This window comes from Camelus bactrianus, chromosome 32 (assembly GCF_048773025.1).
Source record: "Camelus bactrianus isolate YW-2024 breed Bactrian camel chromosome 32, ASM4877302v1, whole genome shotgun sequence".
Classification (NCBI taxonomy): domain Eukaryota; kingdom Metazoa; phylum Chordata; class Mammalia; order Artiodactyla; family Camelidae; genus Camelus; species Camelus bactrianus.
Genome location: NC_133570.1, coordinates 10,947,330 through 10,964,087, shown reverse-complemented (window position 1 = coordinate 10,964,087; position 16,758 = coordinate 10,947,330). Strand labels below are relative to the sequence as shown.

General features: G+C 46.9%; 1 protein-coding gene across 3 annotated transcripts in view; it reads right to left on the bottom strand.

Annotated features, from left to right (window-relative positions):
• The window catches only part of WSB2 (WD repeat and SOCS box containing 2), a 26,581-nt gene extending 9,823 nt beyond the window's left edge, over nucleotides 1–16,758 (bottom strand). For 2 of the 3 annotated variants that reach the window (XM_074356109.1, XM_074356110.1), the window contains exons 1-8: nucleotides 16,603–16,758; nucleotides 10,392–10,560; nucleotides 5,594–5,838; nucleotides 5,323–5,454; nucleotides 2,887–2,987; nucleotides 1,550–1,722; nucleotides 702–812; nucleotides 486–593 (exon numbers count right to left, since the gene is read on the bottom strand). In XM_074356109.1, the coding sequence (XP_074212210.1) occupies nucleotides 486–593; nucleotides 702–812; nucleotides 1,550–1,722; nucleotides 2,887–2,987; nucleotides 5,323–5,454; nucleotides 5,594–5,838; nucleotides 10,392–10,560; nucleotides 16,603–16,615 (1,052 nt within the window). In that variant the 5' untranslated portion in view covers nucleotides 16,616–16,758. Of the gene's footprint in view, nucleotides 1–485; nucleotides 594–701; nucleotides 813–1,549; nucleotides 1,723–2,886; nucleotides 2,988–5,322; nucleotides 5,455–5,593; nucleotides 5,839–10,391; nucleotides 10,595–16,602 lie in introns of those variants that run through there. The other variant, XM_010963612.3, reaches the window with a different exon arrangement.

The window sequence follows — 16,758 nt, the reverse complement described above, 5'->3', positions numbered from 1 at the left end:
TGCAACCCGGACCTTGGAAACAGAGCAAAGGCTGTGCTGTGGAATGATGAAGGCTGCTGAGAGGATTAGGGGTGCTTTGATTTCAAAGTGCTCTCTCTGTCAGCACACCCCCTTATACATCATACTATGGGCTGAACATGACAGGGACGAGTGCCACCTACTGAACCACAGATGTTCCCTGTAAGGTAGTCTCTGCTCTAAGTGGTTTCCCGTATAAATTCTGCATCATCATAATATATGCTTCCTGGCAGACTTGGCCAATTAGGTAGCATGAAGTGTAGATCTTTAATTACATTTAGGTTAAATATTAAGAGTAAATAATAACCTGTATCAGCAGAATAGAATATTAGAGCTTTATGTAATCTCAGATTTCCTTAAAGGCTTTCTCATAGGCAAGAAAATTCTAGATGCTTTCTTTCCTTAAAAAGCTACATGGTATACTCAGCAGAAATCGCCACCCATCTGTTCAGCTCACAGATACATACCCTGTGGCAATAACTCCACCATGTGGAAAAAATGTGCAGCAAAGACCATTGGTCATAGGAGCAAACGCAATCGGAGTTTTCACTTCGAGGGCCCAGATCCTGAGGAGCCTGGAGGAGAAGGTACGAGTGCACGTTAGCAGACCCGGGGCCAGACCCCACAGGTAACCTGCAATTACAGTTGCTCTGAGGCTGCACAAAGAGGCCTCTCTTCATTACCTGTCATCCGCCACTGTGGCGAGGTACAAGCCTTCGGGAGAGAAGCACACAGATCTCAGGGAGCTAATGTGGACGTCAGTGTCATCCATGGCAGGGCTGAGCTGGGTGTGGCTGAGGAGAAAGAAACAAGACTGCAGGCAGGCCTGGAGTGAGGGCCACCCTCCACCCGCCACCTTCCTCCCTAGGCAGGAGGCCGAACTGCCACGGCCACGGCAAGGTTCCAGACACATCCTGTAGCCCACAAGTTAAACCTTGGGATTTGCAGCCTGGTAAAGAAGACTGGACAGAAGCGCATTTCATGCAGCTCCAAGTGTCTTGTGACGGGGGCTGAAGGGTTACTAACGCTCCCTGTGCTGATTTCCTTATGCAAAGTAGGTCAGCCCTCACTTTAATGCCACAGTACAAACTGAAAGTCTTTTTTAGGCTAAGATACATGATAATTATAGGACTACCTATTATTTGCTTCAGAAAACAACAGAGACAAAGGGGGAAAGGAGACCAAGTTGGTGAGAACACGAAAATTCACTTTGGAAATAACAGTTTCGATAAGAGGATCATTCTGAACTTGTTACTACAGTTATTAGTAAACGGAAAGAAAGAGTCACTGTGAGGTTTCATAACGCTGAATCCAAAGCAGTACAGACAGCCTCCCATACCAGGAGCCTTGAAGGCATTCCGTCTAATCTGAGAACTTATCTGACGAGACACTGCTGCACACCACTGCCTTAGAATAAACGTGAATACACCATGTCCTTTCACCCAGGTTGTCCCCTCCCACATCCTGGGCCGAGACAGGTTTCTCAGCGGTCGCCCCACCAGGAAGTCGTGAGCAGGGCAGCAGTCCTTACTAGAGTGACCTCAGCCTCTCGCCAGTGTAGGGGTCCCACATGATCACACTGGTGTCGTAAGAAGCCGTGACAAGCAAGGCCGAGTCGGGGGAGAAGTCACAAGAGACGACGCTGCTTTGGTGGCCCTCTAGCTTCCGGATTAATGTGTAGGACCGCATGCTCCATAGGAAGACCTGTGGAAAGGAACAGGTGCCTGGTCAGGGGCAGAAACAACGTGCTCGGGACGTGAACAGTGAGTGGAAGGCACGCTGCGCCTCTCCAGGCCCCACGGCCGGGGGACGCCAAGTTCTCCACTCGCCTTTTCTGTGTCTTCTTCCAGAACGTATCACATAGGTTTCGGTAAGTTAACAGGTCTGGATTCTTGAGGCACCCAACTAATGGGCATGCTCAAAGTGCTGGCTTTAGGGGAGAAGAAACCAATGACCCCGGCAGGCGGCCTGCCCGCGTGTGTCAGCAGAGGCTTCGGGGCCCTCTCAGCCAGCAGGGCTATCCGTGCTGAAGACCTCAGCCAAGGGCTACCTCTGCCTTTCACTTAAGAGCCAAAAATAGGGGCCAGAAGTGAACCCCAGGGCAACCAACAAAGCCATTTTACACCCCTCTTTTGTTCACAGGAGCAGAGAAATCCGCCCCACAACTGTAGGTCTGACCCAGCTCATTACTTTACACCTTTCTGAGAATCATTAAAAGAAGGATTTTATTTTCTTTCCTTTAAGAAAACTCTTACTTTCACATAGTTGCAAACCTCAAATCAATGATTAACTACTTGGGCTGTACCAAATAGTGAACTCTTAACTTTACCAAGTCAGTCACAGCAAACAACAGCTCGACACAGATAAAAAGCTCAAACAAACTGCTCCCAATGGTAGCTGGGTTTCTAATACTTCTCTTATAATAGACAGTATTTCAGGACGAAGTTCAACAAGTAACTGTGCATTCTATAACTTGAAATGAAAATTCTAATTAGGTGGACTCAAATTAGACAGTTCAAAGGAAACCTGGATCTACATGTGGATTGCAACTTTTAAAATCTGAGACTCCAAGGGGAAAAAAATTTTAAAAGCACCACTTTCCCATTCTATGAAGGCAAACAGTTCTCCGACAATGGGAGCGATCTACTTTCAAACACCTCCTCTTGTGGGGCTCATGTCAAAGTGCAAGTGAAAAGGGAGGCATGCAGTGGGGCCCGGGCCAGCAGCGGGCCTTCCGTTGGAGTGAGCTGCAGATGGGCTCTGAGGACGCTGGCTCATTTACCCTCTGACACACAAGGCCGTTTCAGACTTCCCTGTCTTGCTGAACTAAGGCAACAGGGCAAACGGCACCCCATGGTTAGGACTCACCGACTTCTCTCCAGCCGCAGAACACAGCATGCTGCAGTCTGGCGAGATGGAGCAGCAGTAAACCCACTGCAGGTGGCCCGATAACACCTGGATCTGTTTACCTGGCAGAGAAACGAAGCAAATGGTGAACCAACTCTCAAAACCACAAAGCAGGAAGACTGAAGAACTGGTGGGAGTGGCCCCCACCCACCCACTCTATCCACTGGTTCTCTATCAGCTGAGCCCAAAGGCCCACTTTTTTAATGCAGAGAAAGAAATATAACAGGATTTGTCTTTTAAACACCTGGAACCTGTTAACAGGATATTCTAATGCCCAAGGAAAATCATCACCCATAGCTTCACCAAGATCCACAAGGTCAGCAGGATAAAGGCTGTCCACAGATCAGGATTGCCAAATCCCTCCGATTGCACAGAACATTCTCTTCAGGTCCCCCAACCACCTCAATTACTCTGGAGCACCTTCCAAATTTGGGAGGGTGTTAATCTTTAATTCTCTGTCGTTTACTCTCTGTAGTGGTTTCCCGAGTCACAAGGATCCCACCCTCACCCTCCTCCCACCTCACCAGGATGTCGGGATGAGCAGTGGTGCGGAGTAATTAGGGCCACATGCTCTGGAGGCAGGCAAACTCGGGTTTGAACCCTGGATCCACTGTTTACTCTGCACATAACCCTGGGTCACTCACGTAATCTCTCCAGGTCTCCAGTTTTGGATAAAACTAAATGCCCATCACAGAGAAACAGACGACTAAAGGGTAGTAGTCCACCGTTAATTCAGATGAACCACATGGAGTACTATCTAATAAAAAAGCAATATGATTCCATTTTTCTTTAAACAATGATTGCAAAAGTCATAAATGTGAAAGTATGAGTGTCTGAATAGCATTATACACGTACAGAGAGAAATACGGAAGCCTCTTAGCACGGGCTACAAGACTGCAGGGGGATTACGGAGGAATGGAACGGAGGGGAGGATGAGAAAGTTCAGGGGGAGAAGCCGAAACAAAAGGGGGAAGAATACACACAGTCATACAGACGCATTTATGAATTTACATGTATGTGTCGGTCTATATAAATAATATGTATTTATTTTTATATATAAAAATACATATTTTTGCCCCCCTCCCCGGGTAGTTGTAAGTGAGTAAATTAAGGCAGGGTGTGTGGGCAGGGCCTGGGACCCAAGAACATGTACTCACTTCCCTCCTCTCCTTGAAAAGCCCTAACATCGGCCAGTCCACCCTGCACAGTCCCCTTCAGCTAGTCCTCCCTTCCCAACAGCCATGCGATTTTCAAAACTTCAAGGACCTGCCTCAGGTGGTGGCAAGTGGCCTCTGGACAATCATCACAAACGGTGCTGCCTTGGAGAAGCCTTCCCAGCCAGCAGGCCTGCCTTCCACTGTGACCACAAGTTCCACGGCAAGGGGCAGAAGCTACGCAGAGTTCTCTGGGGGACTAGGCGCCTTCAGAGGAGGACACCACAGGCATCTGTCTCCTTAGCTGTCTGACAAGCTATCAGGCTCATTTCTAAGAGGACACAGACAGGTCCCCTCTCACAGCTGTGAGAGCTGGAACAGTCACGGCTTGGACTCTGCATTCCCAGGGACGAGTGTGCCCGTCACGAACTGTCCACATCGCCATTTCCTCCTTCCACCTCTTCTGCACCTGCGTCCCTGCCCACCTGAGGGAGAAGTGGCCTGGTAACAAATTCCCCTTCCCTGTGTCACCTTTCCTGCTAAGGATCAACACAAGAGACATGTGGAATTCTTTATCAGGCCACTCCGGGATACAGTCCTGCTTAAAATGCATGAAAGCTGACACACCCCATCCCCCACCCCGGCCTGAGAGAATTCTTCTATACGTAGATTCTACTTTACAAAGAAACTTTATTTCTAACAGGAAGTACTCAACATAGCCGACTTATTCTAGATCAGCAGTTCTCAACCCCAGAGAGACTTTGGCCTCGATGTGGACACTGGGGGACTTCTGGAGACATTTGTCATTGTCACAACTGGAGAGGGTGCTACAGGCATCTAATGGGTAGGAGGCCAGGGATGCTGCTCAACATCCTAGAAGCACAGGATGGCACATAACAGAGCTACCCAGCCCAAAAGGTCACAGCCGAGAAAGCCTATTCTATATCAAGTATTTTCAGAAGGGCTGAAAACTGGGTCTTGATGGCCAGAAACACGTTTTATATACAAAGCATAGATATGTTATTCAGAACAGGAACAGACATACAGTATATGTTTGGTATGAAAATCTCCTGGGTGGTGAGGGGAGGGTTACTAGGAAAAAAATGTCTAAAAAGTCTCCACAGGAGGCAGTAATAGAAGAAAGGTTGAGAAACACTGTTGTACAAAAAGGACATTGATCAAGTAGAGAGAGGGGCAAATACAGTATTTTTGGAATTGCCGAGTTGTTCCATGACCTCCATACCATGTTTATTCAGGTCCCAGATGCGAAGAGTCTTATCCCGAGACGCAGAGACCAAAATCAAATTGCCACTGGGCGTGAAGCTCAGATCTCTCACGACGTCTTGGTGGCCGGAGAGGTTCAGGAGCAGGAGCCCTGGCGTGGGAGAGGAGCACACAGTCAGTGGGAGAGGTGGCACCACCAGCCAGTTACGGCCACAACCCTCGGCCAACTGGGGGCTATCAGAAGGTGCACACAAGCCCCCGGGGCCTGGTCTCAGCCAGGAATGACCTACCTGTCTGTACCTCCCAAATCTTGATCTGCCCATCATTGAGCCCTGTAGCAAGGATCAGGCAGGAGACGTCCGGCACCTGGGGATGGCGGCGCGCCCAGAGCTTCCTGCCGGGTGGAGAAGGCCACGGGCTGAAGGCCAGACCCCAGACAATCTGCCCACAATCCAGCGTCTTCTCCTTTGGGCTCCCTCGCCCCTTTGTATCATTTTTGCTGCTTCGGCTTTTGGCTTCAAATGCTTTAGGGATGCTGGGGAAAGCAGAGAGTTCTTAATGAGTTTGAAACTGCCATCAAGTCAACCAACTCTTCATTCTGGGGTATCTAAGCTTTTAAAGTCCTAGAAACAAACTGGCCTTCAGTGAATTCTAGTATGACTTTTGTTTTTATTTCTTTTCAGAATTCACATAACAGAGACTTCACTGGCCGTGGCTCATCCCACTGGTGACAGCCCTGCAGTGGGGTGACCTGCCTTGTGGGATAACTAGATCACAGATGCTCCTGAGAACCAGTCACGTCTCAGAAAGCTCTCCTGGGTTTTGCTGCATGGAAGGAAAGATGTTCCCAGGAGAAAGAAAGCATGCGGTAGGTCTGGAAGGAACTAGGACAGAGCTTAGAGCCTGAACATCTATCTGCTGCTCTCCTGCCTGATGACCCCCCCCCCTTATCGCCAGCTCAGAAAGCCCCTAATGAGCAGGACAATAAACCCCTTTCCGGCCACCAGTTTGCTTGGTTCACACCGATTTCCACCTTCACTCACTTTGTTCCAATCAATGAACGAGGCTCTTTCATTTACTTCTCTGATGGTACATCCAGCCCAGGAACCAACCAGCAGAGCAGTCAAGGGGAGAACTCAGAGCTGTTCAGGGGCACGCTGACCTGAAAGATCCTGCAGCCCGACCCTTTCCTCCGACATTCTACTTACGCAGAACCACAGGCCCAGACAAGCTAAATGAGACCCAGTCCCTAAGAAACGGGGCCCTGCCCACCGCTCTGCCTCTCAGACAACTTCTCAAAGGCACGAGCAATTAAACAGCCCTGGAGTTCGGCCAGCCAACTCGAAGTTTCCTGTCTGCGTTACACTTTATCAGTGCAAGTATTTGGTCCCATTTTTCTACATGGGACTCTGACCACACTCTGGGGTTTATCAAACTGGGGGAAATGGTGATGATAAAGCTGGAATTCATTTCCATGAAAAACCCTACAGTCAATGCAGATGTAGTTGAACTTCTTTATGTATGACATTCGCTCCCGAAAGGTTGTAAGTAAATCACATTTTTGTCAACTGTGTGGTTGGAATACATTTAAGAATTTTAACCAAGCTCACCTATAGAACTAGAAGGGAGACACTGAGGCTAATGGAGGCTCCTTGAGCTCTAAAACCCTCTTAGTCTAAACCAGAGGTTGGCGAAGCGTGCCCAGCCGTTTTGCAAGGAGGTCTCACCGGAGCCCCTCGCTCACCTGGGGCATCGCCCCCAGGGCTGCTTCCACAACTCAGCGGCAGCGCTGACGAGGCCCGACAGAGACACACGGCCCGCAAAGCCCAAAATATTTACTATCTCGGCCCTTACAGAAAGTTTCCCGACACCAAGTCGAAATGGCCAAACGTGACTTGAAAATTTGTCATTGTGACAAAATAGCTGAATGTGACGGTGTCTTTTCGATGAGGCCTGGGCAGCGCGCACACGGCCCGGCCTTCCCCCCACCCCCCACCCCGCGCCGGGAAGGCCTGCCGCCCGAGCCCGCATCCGCCCTCATCCGGAAGCAGCAGTGAAGGCGCCTGCGGGGCGAGCTCTGCGGGCCCGCCTGGGACCTTCCCAGTTATGTTTTATTCTTTATAAAATCCTAATTTCTGTAGTTGAAATAAAGGATACAACTATAGCTACTTCATTCCAAAGGAATTATGGCAAACTTACATATTAATTCATTTTAATATCATAAAGTTAATTCCTCTAGGAAGGGATGCTAAAATTTCCACATTAGGGGTAGACTTAACTTTCCTGGGGTCACAAAATTGGGGCAGAACTGGAACTAGCACTCGAGTCCTGGGTGTTCTGGCCTTATGTTCAGCAGATGCCGTGGCTTTAGAGTTTGCCAATGAACTCAAGGGGTGAGTTACACCGGAGGTGGGAGGTGGGCGCGTGGGAAGGGGCGGCTCGGGGCAAGGGAGAGTCGTTGGGGAGACTTCACTGAAATGCAAGTTTCTCAGAATTTTTGAGGTTTTTTTTATGTTTGTTTTGAAATTTTTCTTTCTAAAAGTAGTACATTTATTTGGTTAATATCAATTATTTGCTCAATATCAAAAGCATTGTATTTTTTTTTAATATGTAACAATTCTAACAAGAATATAAAGGCCCCAGATTTCCCCTTTTAGAGGACTTATAAAATAACAATTATTTTAAATTATAAACAGAGAAACATGGGGAAAATTTGAAAATGAGAAAATTATAAAAATTACCCAGACCCTACCACCACTCTGACCACAGTAAACACTGCACTATAAATTTTTAATTTTGTGTACATTCGTTTTTAAAAAACAAATTTGGGGTCATATTGCACATATAGTTTTATGGCTTGTTTTTCTCAAAAAGCCTTGTAATGTAAGCATTTTCTCAAGTTATTATTCTTCAAAATATGTGGTTTTCCCTAAAACAATTAACTTCTTATTTAACAATAACATCTTGCATTATATTAAACAATACATACACAAAAAGGGTTAATGCTTAAATTCCCATTTTCTTCAGTTAATATGGGAAATATTTTTATGTGCAGTTATATATATATTTGAAAGTGAGAGTGATATTCAGGGAAATAACAGATTTTCCATTTTATGATTTTTAAAAAACCTTTTTCTGACTAGACATCTCCATCAGACTTAAGACTGGATATGAAGTTGCGTCCCTGGTATTTAGACTGAGGATCAATAAATAATGAATGATCTTGGCATTATTATTAAACTGAGCACAGAAGAAACTAAAAATTATGGTTAAAAACAAAAAACACACAATCTTTGATGGCTGCAAAACTATCACTACCATGTTAACACCACAATTTCCTTAACCACTCTCTCATCACCAGATTTTAAACTATTTCTGATTTTCAACTAATATATGATTACTTTCATGTTGAAAATCAGTGTATGTAAATGGATGACCTTATTTCTGAGATCCCTAACTGCAGGAAGAATAGTCTCAAGGTCCGTGACACCTACTGCCAAACAGCCTTCCTTCCAGAAAGTGCACGAATTTATTCTCCTCAACCCAGCAGTGTGCAGAGCACCCATCTCTGCAAACTCTCAACAGCGTTACCTATCATCGAAAAGTTTCAGACTGAACTTATAAAAAACTGAAATCTAACACGCGCCTTACAAGTAATGCTTAAAGCAAAGCAAATGAGACCCTCAAGGGCAGGGGTCATGTTTGATTTATTTCAGGATTCTCGGCCCCTGCCTCTGGGTCAGGCAAGTAAGACTTGCAACAAATTTTGGCTAAATAAATAAATACAGACGTAGAGTTGCCCTGGGACAAATGAAAAAAATTAGACCCTGGGCCATCTGACTGGGAGCTCAAAGCATTCAGACACTAGGACTTGTCCAGTCCAAAGAAAGAAAAGCTGGTTAATATCAGAAACTAAACTTGGCAGGTAATAAAAAGACAATTACCCAATTTTAAAATGGGCCAAGGATCTGAATAGACATTTCTCCAGAGAAGATATGCAAAGGGCCAAAAAGCACATGAAAAGGTGCTCGATATCAGCAGCCATCAAGGAAATGCAAATCAAACCCACATGAGATGTCATTTCATACCCACTAGGGTGGGCTATGCTATGACCAAAAAGACAGACAACAAGTGTTGGTGAGGATGTGGAAAATTTGGAAATCTCCAGCATTGCTGGTGGGATTGTAAAATGGTGCAGCCACTTTGGAAAACAGTCGGACAGTCTCTCCAACAGTTAAACGTATACGAAAACATATCCACACAAAAACTCGTATCTGAATTTTCACAGCAGCATTATTTGTAACATCCGAAAAGTGGAAACAACCTAAATGTTCACCAGCTGATAAACTTATAAACAAAATGAGGTTATCTCCATAAAATGGAGTATTACTTGGCAATAAAGGAAACGAAGTTGTGCTACAACGTGGAACTGTGAAAACAGTATCCTAAGTGAAAGAAGCCAGTCAAAAGACTACGCAGTGCGAGGGGGAGGGTATAGCACAGAGGTCCTGGGTTCAATCCCCAGTACTTCCATTAATAAATACATAAATAAATAAATCTAATTCCCCCGCCCGCTCCCCTCCCAAAACAGACTACATAGTATATGACATGGTTTTTCTGAAATGTCCAGAACAGGCAAATCTATGAAGACAGGAAGTAGATCAGTGGCAGCTCGGGGCTGGGGCGCAGAGGGGGATTGGAGGGTGACGGCTAAGGGGTGTAGGTTTCTTTCTGAGGTGACGACAGTGTTTCACGGTGATGGACACACACTCTGAATATACTACTGAATATATACTGAATATACATCACTGAACTGTACCCTTTAAAAGAGCAAATGGTATGATATGTAAATTTTATCTCAAAAAAGCAGTTAAAAAAAAAACAACCTGGGGCTAATGTAATCTCGATAGAATTTTCACATGTACAGAATGTGGAACTCTGGAAACCCCACTGATCAGTTCCTGAACTGTTCTGCCACCTTCCCTCTCCTGCTCACAGGCAGGGAGACCCAAAAGGGTAAGAAGTAATCTGGGAAAGCGCTGGTCTTCCCCCCGATCACCTCATCCCTCGGAGTGTGAAAGAACTTACAACTGCTCCTCCAGAGGCCAGGGGATCAGCTTGACAATGCAGTGTCCTTGAGACCAGGCGAACCAGGAACCATCCGGGGAGAAGGCAACACTCCAGGTTTCACAGCTCGACTTCCAATCAAACTGGTGGGGGCGCCCGGGCTTGAGTTCGGCCAGCAGCAGTGGTTCCTCTGGGACAGGAGACAGCATGCTTCAAGTAAGCGCCCTCACTTCCCAGGAAAGGGGAGAGCCAGGCTCTGACCACCTTGCTGACTCAGACACAGGAAAGCCACCGTCTCCCCACGTCTCCCCACGGCAAAGAGGGACGCTATGGATTCCGGGAGGGAGTTGTCATTTAAATGACCTGGGGCAATAACAGTAGCCACAGGCCACATTCCAGTGGGGTTACTCAGTTCTGGCACTCCTGACTGCTGGTCAACCATGACTCAGAGTAACCTTTGTGAGGGTGACCTGGTGGATGGAGGCCTCATTTTCCTACAAATACCTGAAGACGAAGCGAGGACACAGACCAGGCAAGAATCACGCTAGACGGTGCAGACTAGCAGGTCTTCAAAGAGAACCTGCCACTGGGAAGCTGGGCAAAGGAGGAAGGTCTGAGAGTCACAGGCTCCCAGTCACTCACCAGCATCCGCCCCATCAGCAGGACTGACACGTTTAGCGCTTGCCCTGCTTCCTGTCGCTCAGACGTCCTGATCTGTCTCCCACGTCCATCTCCTCTCTGTTCTGGCTTAAACCTTCAACCCATCTTGCCCAGATCTTTTACAAGGCTCTCCTGATACGCTTTTCCTGCCCCCAGGGACGCCACTAAAACTGAAACACACATCACATCATGGTAGTTCTTTCAAAGATGTTCCATGGCTCCCACCTGCCTACACAATCAAGGCAGCTGAGCGCCGGCCTCCCACCCCACACCACCGGCCCCAGCCCCTTTTCCCTTACGGCTCTCTGCCTGTCACATGCTGGCCACACATCGCGCCCCAAGCAACTCATTCGCGTTCACACCTGACCTATTTTCTGCTTATGAGAATCCCACCAAGATTAGCGACTGAGAAGTGAACCCAGATCGCACACTATCTAAGCGGAAACAAGTCCCACCCTGCTTACTTCATTCTCTTCTGTAGTAAACAACTTCCCTCTGTTCTGTCTACCCCTCAAACTAGAATTTAGGCATCCTTCTTCAGACGCCAGGACAATTTAACCCTTGTGCTCTTGGGGCCTAGCACGGTGGCCTGCGAAGGGCAGGGGCTGGGCTGGCTGGTGCTTCCTCCTGGACCTGGAAGGCAGTCCTAAGGTCAAGTCTCTACTCTGAAGGGAGATTCTCAATGGCTGACAAAGCTTCTAAGCTGAAGGCCTTCAGAACTGATTTGCTGACCACTATGATTATGACACACACTAATATAAAAACTGGCTTCCCTCCTGAAGGAGGTCACTGCCTGATGAGTATGTTCTACTTTAGCAGTTCTGAGACTGACCCTCTTAAAGCTACTCCCAGATAGGTACTAATTTAAATAGCTATTTCGTGTATTTTAGGACATATCTTTGTAAGTCTTCTTACAGTTTGACCTTGTTGAAATCAGGCTGTGTCAAGTGGTGACTTTTCATAGTTTAAAAGGCAGTATTTTTTCAGTGATACAGAATGGCGATATGACCCATGATACCCCGATTCAGTGAAACAGATGGTAAAGATGCAGATATGTATATAATATTTATATGTGTCTGTATGGAATGTTTGGGAAAATACATGAGGTTTTAGGAAATCAGTGTATTGCTGAGAACTGTATTTAAATAGAACTGTACTGTAATAAATCATACCAAGCTTTTGTGGCTCTGCTATTCAAAGAAAATTTAAGGAAGTTTCCTTTGTAAAGAGAATATTCATTCCCTGAGTTTCTATGTGTAAATTTAGGTTTTAATATATCAGGTCTGTCTAAACGGCATTTCTACGGGCCCAGGTAATTCCTCCTAGAAAATGTGTATGTGTTGGCACATGCGATCCTTTTATTTAAACAATTACTTGTCCATACGTGCACACTCCTCTGGATATGAACAACTGTATGCTAAGAAGTTACTTTATATTTTAAATCCAAAACAGGTCTCTCAATGTTATTCAGCAATCATGTGGTATTTTCTTTATTCTCATTATTTCTAGGTATTTTCCTAAGGTGATAAAGCCCCACTTTGTTAATGCCTCCTTCATGTAGTCCAGTGGCTCTCAACTGGGGGCAATTTTGCCCCCTGGGGATATGTGACATTTTGGTTGTAATAACTAGGGGCGGTGCTACTGGTAACTAATGGGTGGAGGCCACAGATGCTGTTAAACATCCTGCAGCACACAGGACAACCCTGGACAATGAAAACTCAAAATGTCAACAGTGCTGAGGTTGAGAAACTAGATGTAGTCAAATATTAAGTGACACTGACTGATCTGGAGGTACATTTTCATCACTTGCCCTGGGTGAAAATTTCTTTGTTCCATCCTGATGATACTCACATTTAGTTCACTTCCCCCACAGCAAGCACATTATCCATCCTTTGATACCATGGAGGCTCTACACAATATGTAAAGGGGTCACCCTTGCTTTCTCTTTTCTTTACCTCCCAAACCAAATCCATTAACAAGTTCTATTGAGTCAGCTTCCAAAAGACTCGGCAGACCTAACTTCCTTCCATCTCATGGCTGCTACTTGAACCCATGCAACCTTGTCCCATCAACATCATCTTATCTAATCTACGCAGCGTCACCTCTCACTAAGCAGCCTTTCAACCGCTCTCCCAGCTTCCTCTTTGGCCCCCATCACCCATTCTCCTCACCTCTCAAAGCGATCGGTTTCAACAGAATAAAATCCCCACCCTGCTCTTGAAGTCCTGCACACTGGCCTTCTCTCATCCCTTGACTGGGCTCAATTAGTTATGACCACAGGGCCTTTGCACCAGCTACTTTCCTGGACTGGAATGCATGCCTGCCTGCCTGCCTGCCTGCCTGCCTGGCACCTTCTCTTCATTCAGGTCTCAGCTCAAATGACAACTCCTTAGAGAGCCAAGTCGATGTTCTTCCTAACTCCTCACTTTATTTTCTTTATAGCACAATCATGATTATTAACCATCTCTCCCCTTCAACTAGGACATCAACTCCACAGAGCAGGGACCTTGTACATTTATCCCCAGTGCCTAGCACAGTCCCCTGCAGAGAGCAGGCAATCAGTAAATATTTGTGGAACAAATACACATGGTATCCCTCTTTAAATATAAATGAAATGAAGCCCTTTTAACTATTATGGTGACTTTGCCAAACATTTCACATGAAATGCTTCTTAAACATAAGCCATACCCAGATTTCACACTCTATTTCTGTGATTTGGGGATTTAATCTCTTGGTATTTCAGGCTCAGGAATCCAAGAACTAAAAGAAGAAAAAACCCAAGGAACTAAAGAAATTCTGAAAGGGAGTCTGGGCCTAAACTAAGCTTGCCTGCTGGAAAAGAAAGCCATAATTAGTGCAGAACTTTAAAAAACAAAAATAAAAAACAAGAAAGGATCCTGCTTCATCTGGGATTGTACCTGCCCTGGCCTTTCTTGGAGAAAAGTTCTATGTATCAGAGTTTTCTTTATTTAAATACTTTATTTATTTATCATATTATTTATTTTAGTTTGGCAGGGGGTAGGGGAAGTTATCAAGTTTATTATTTGAGGAGGTTCTGGGGACTGAACCCAGGACTTCATGCACGCTAAGCACACACTCTATCACTTGAGCTAGACCCTCCCCCAGAGTTTTCTAATTAAACTTTGGGATGTGTTTGGAAAATCAGGCCGAGTGGAAAGATACATTTACTCTGGGCCTCTCCTCTGAAAGGAGACTAACCTTAACATAGGGATGGAAGCTATGAATGACCCTCACTGGCAGGAAGCCTGGTGATTTGTCCTGCCCCAGGATCTTTACATCAGATGTTCCATTAGCCTAGAAAACTGCCTGGCTGGCCCCAGATCTTCTCCTGGCTGCTGTGTATCACCTTTCAGGCCTCAGTGCTGATGTCACCTCCTCAGAGACCTATCCGGCCTCACCATCCAAAGTGGCCCAGTCACTTTCCTTTCACTCCGCTGTCTTTTCTTTATAGCCAGCACTCACCCACCTTTTCTTGATTGCTTACTTGTTCCTTTTATGTGACTGGTGTCTCTCCCCAACTCCAAACTGTTCACTGCTATTGGGCTGAGCTGTCCAATATAGGAACCACGAGCCACACGTGGTTACTAACCTTCTGAAGTATGGCAAGTCCAAAGTAAGATGGGTTGTTTGGTACATACTATACTCTGTATTTCGAAGACTTTGTACCAAAAAAGAAAGAAAGAAAGAAAGAAAATCTAAAGATTTCCAGTAATTGTGATTGCATGTTGAAATGATAATATTTTAGATATGCTGGGTTGACAAAGATATAATTTTAGAATCCATTTCACCTGCTTCACTTTTTATAAATGAAGGTACTAAAACATTCTAGAACATTTCAAATTACACATGTGTCTCACATTATATTTCTATCAACCAGCAATGGCCTAAAGAGTGCCTGGCACATAGTAGATACTCAATAAATATCTGAATGAATAAATGCATTCTAATCACTGCTCTGAAGATTTCTGCTGTTGTCCATTGTAATCACATTACAATGGGCTGTTATTCAGGTTCAAAAGAATGTAAAACTCTGGCTTTCTTTTTTTTTTTTTTTAAACAGGAGCTTGGCAGCTCTCAACAGCTCTGCCCACACCCAGAAACACCATCGTCAATCATCAGAAAAAACCCAGAACTGGAAACAGATTCCTGCTAAAAAGGGAGGCTAGCTCCAGATCGATTTCAGATTTAACTAAAAGGAGTCAATGAAAATGACAGCGGAAGCTATAAAGAGATTCACATAAGATTTCAGGCAAACAGTAGGGGCCATTTAAAAAGAAAGAGTCTATGGATAACACACTCACTGAAAAGCCCTTAACTAGATGGGAAGGTGGAGAAAGCTACCTCTACATCTTTTACTGAATGCCTGATTCCAGCCAACAAAGAAATGTCATTTCCCAAATTAAAAAGTTACACTACCCCAGGGAATACCCTGATTTCAACCTGCCCATCTGCAGCCTCTGCTCCATCAAACAAGCCAGGGAAACACAAAATCACCCACAACCTGTATCCTCTAGACCAGGATGAAGCTTGAACTTCACTGAAAGAACACAAAGCGGTTCTGGAACAAATTCTGAGCCTTAGGCCTTGACCCCTTCTGAGAATTTCCCCTAAGGTAAACTGCCTTTAAGCATGGGAGTATATTCAAGAGCTGGGACTCCCAGAATAAATCACAAGTTCACTCCAAATTTCTACATTAGTGGGGCTCAGGGACAAAGCGGTTGGAAGGGAGAAGTCTGAAGGACTTGAGGTTGTGCTTTTGCATAACAAACACACCATTCCCACAAGACTGCCTGCTCATTGGGCTGACCCTCCAAGTATATCCAATAGTGTCTGCCTTCCACACCGTCTTCTGATGACAGCTGTTAACAAGGGTAGAGGCAACTACTTCACCCATCAGTGCACCTAAACTTGTCCTATACCCATGCCACCAGGGATCAGCATCGCAGCTCCACCCCACCTCTACAAATCAGTCTCTACTGGGAGAGGCTAGCAATACATATGTGTTTTAATAAGGACCCCAGACCCCATTTGTATGCACAGGCAAGTCTGGGAAGCTCCCAACTTCCCACGGAGGCAGGTACTATTATTAGCCCATGTTGCAGATACAAAACAGACTTGGCTTAAGTGGCTCATCCACGATCACACAGCTTCTAAAGGGGCAGAACGGACGTCCACCCAGACCTCGAGGGGGTCACCTGGCACCGGGGCACCCACCCCCTCAGGGCTTGGCGCCCCCCGCGTCCCACCGGGGCGTCGGGGTCGGGCCCCCCACTGTCTCGGGAGGGGAGAGGGGGTGGGAATCCTCGCCACGCAGAGGCCGGTCCCCCCCGGGTCCGGCCGGCGGCGGGAGGCTGGGTGGCGACTGCTGACAGCGAAAGTGAAACAAAGCTGGGCGCCGGGCACGCACCCCGCCGCCGGCCGACGCGGACGGCCCAGGCCGGGCCCCCCCTTTCCCCTCCCCCTCCCCCTCGACGGCCGAGCCCGCGCCCCACCCCCGCGGAACGGGCCCGGCCCCGCGCGCGGGGAGGGCGCGCGCCGCGGCCCCACTCACCTCCGGCCTCCATGGAGGACGCGCGCGGCCCCGCGGCAGGCGGCGGGCGCCTCAGCCCCCCGGGCCGCCGGTCCTCATGCCGCCCCCGCCCCGGCCCCCGCCCCAGCCCCCGCCCCAGCCCCCGCCCCAGCCCCGCCGCCGCCGCCGCCGCCGCCG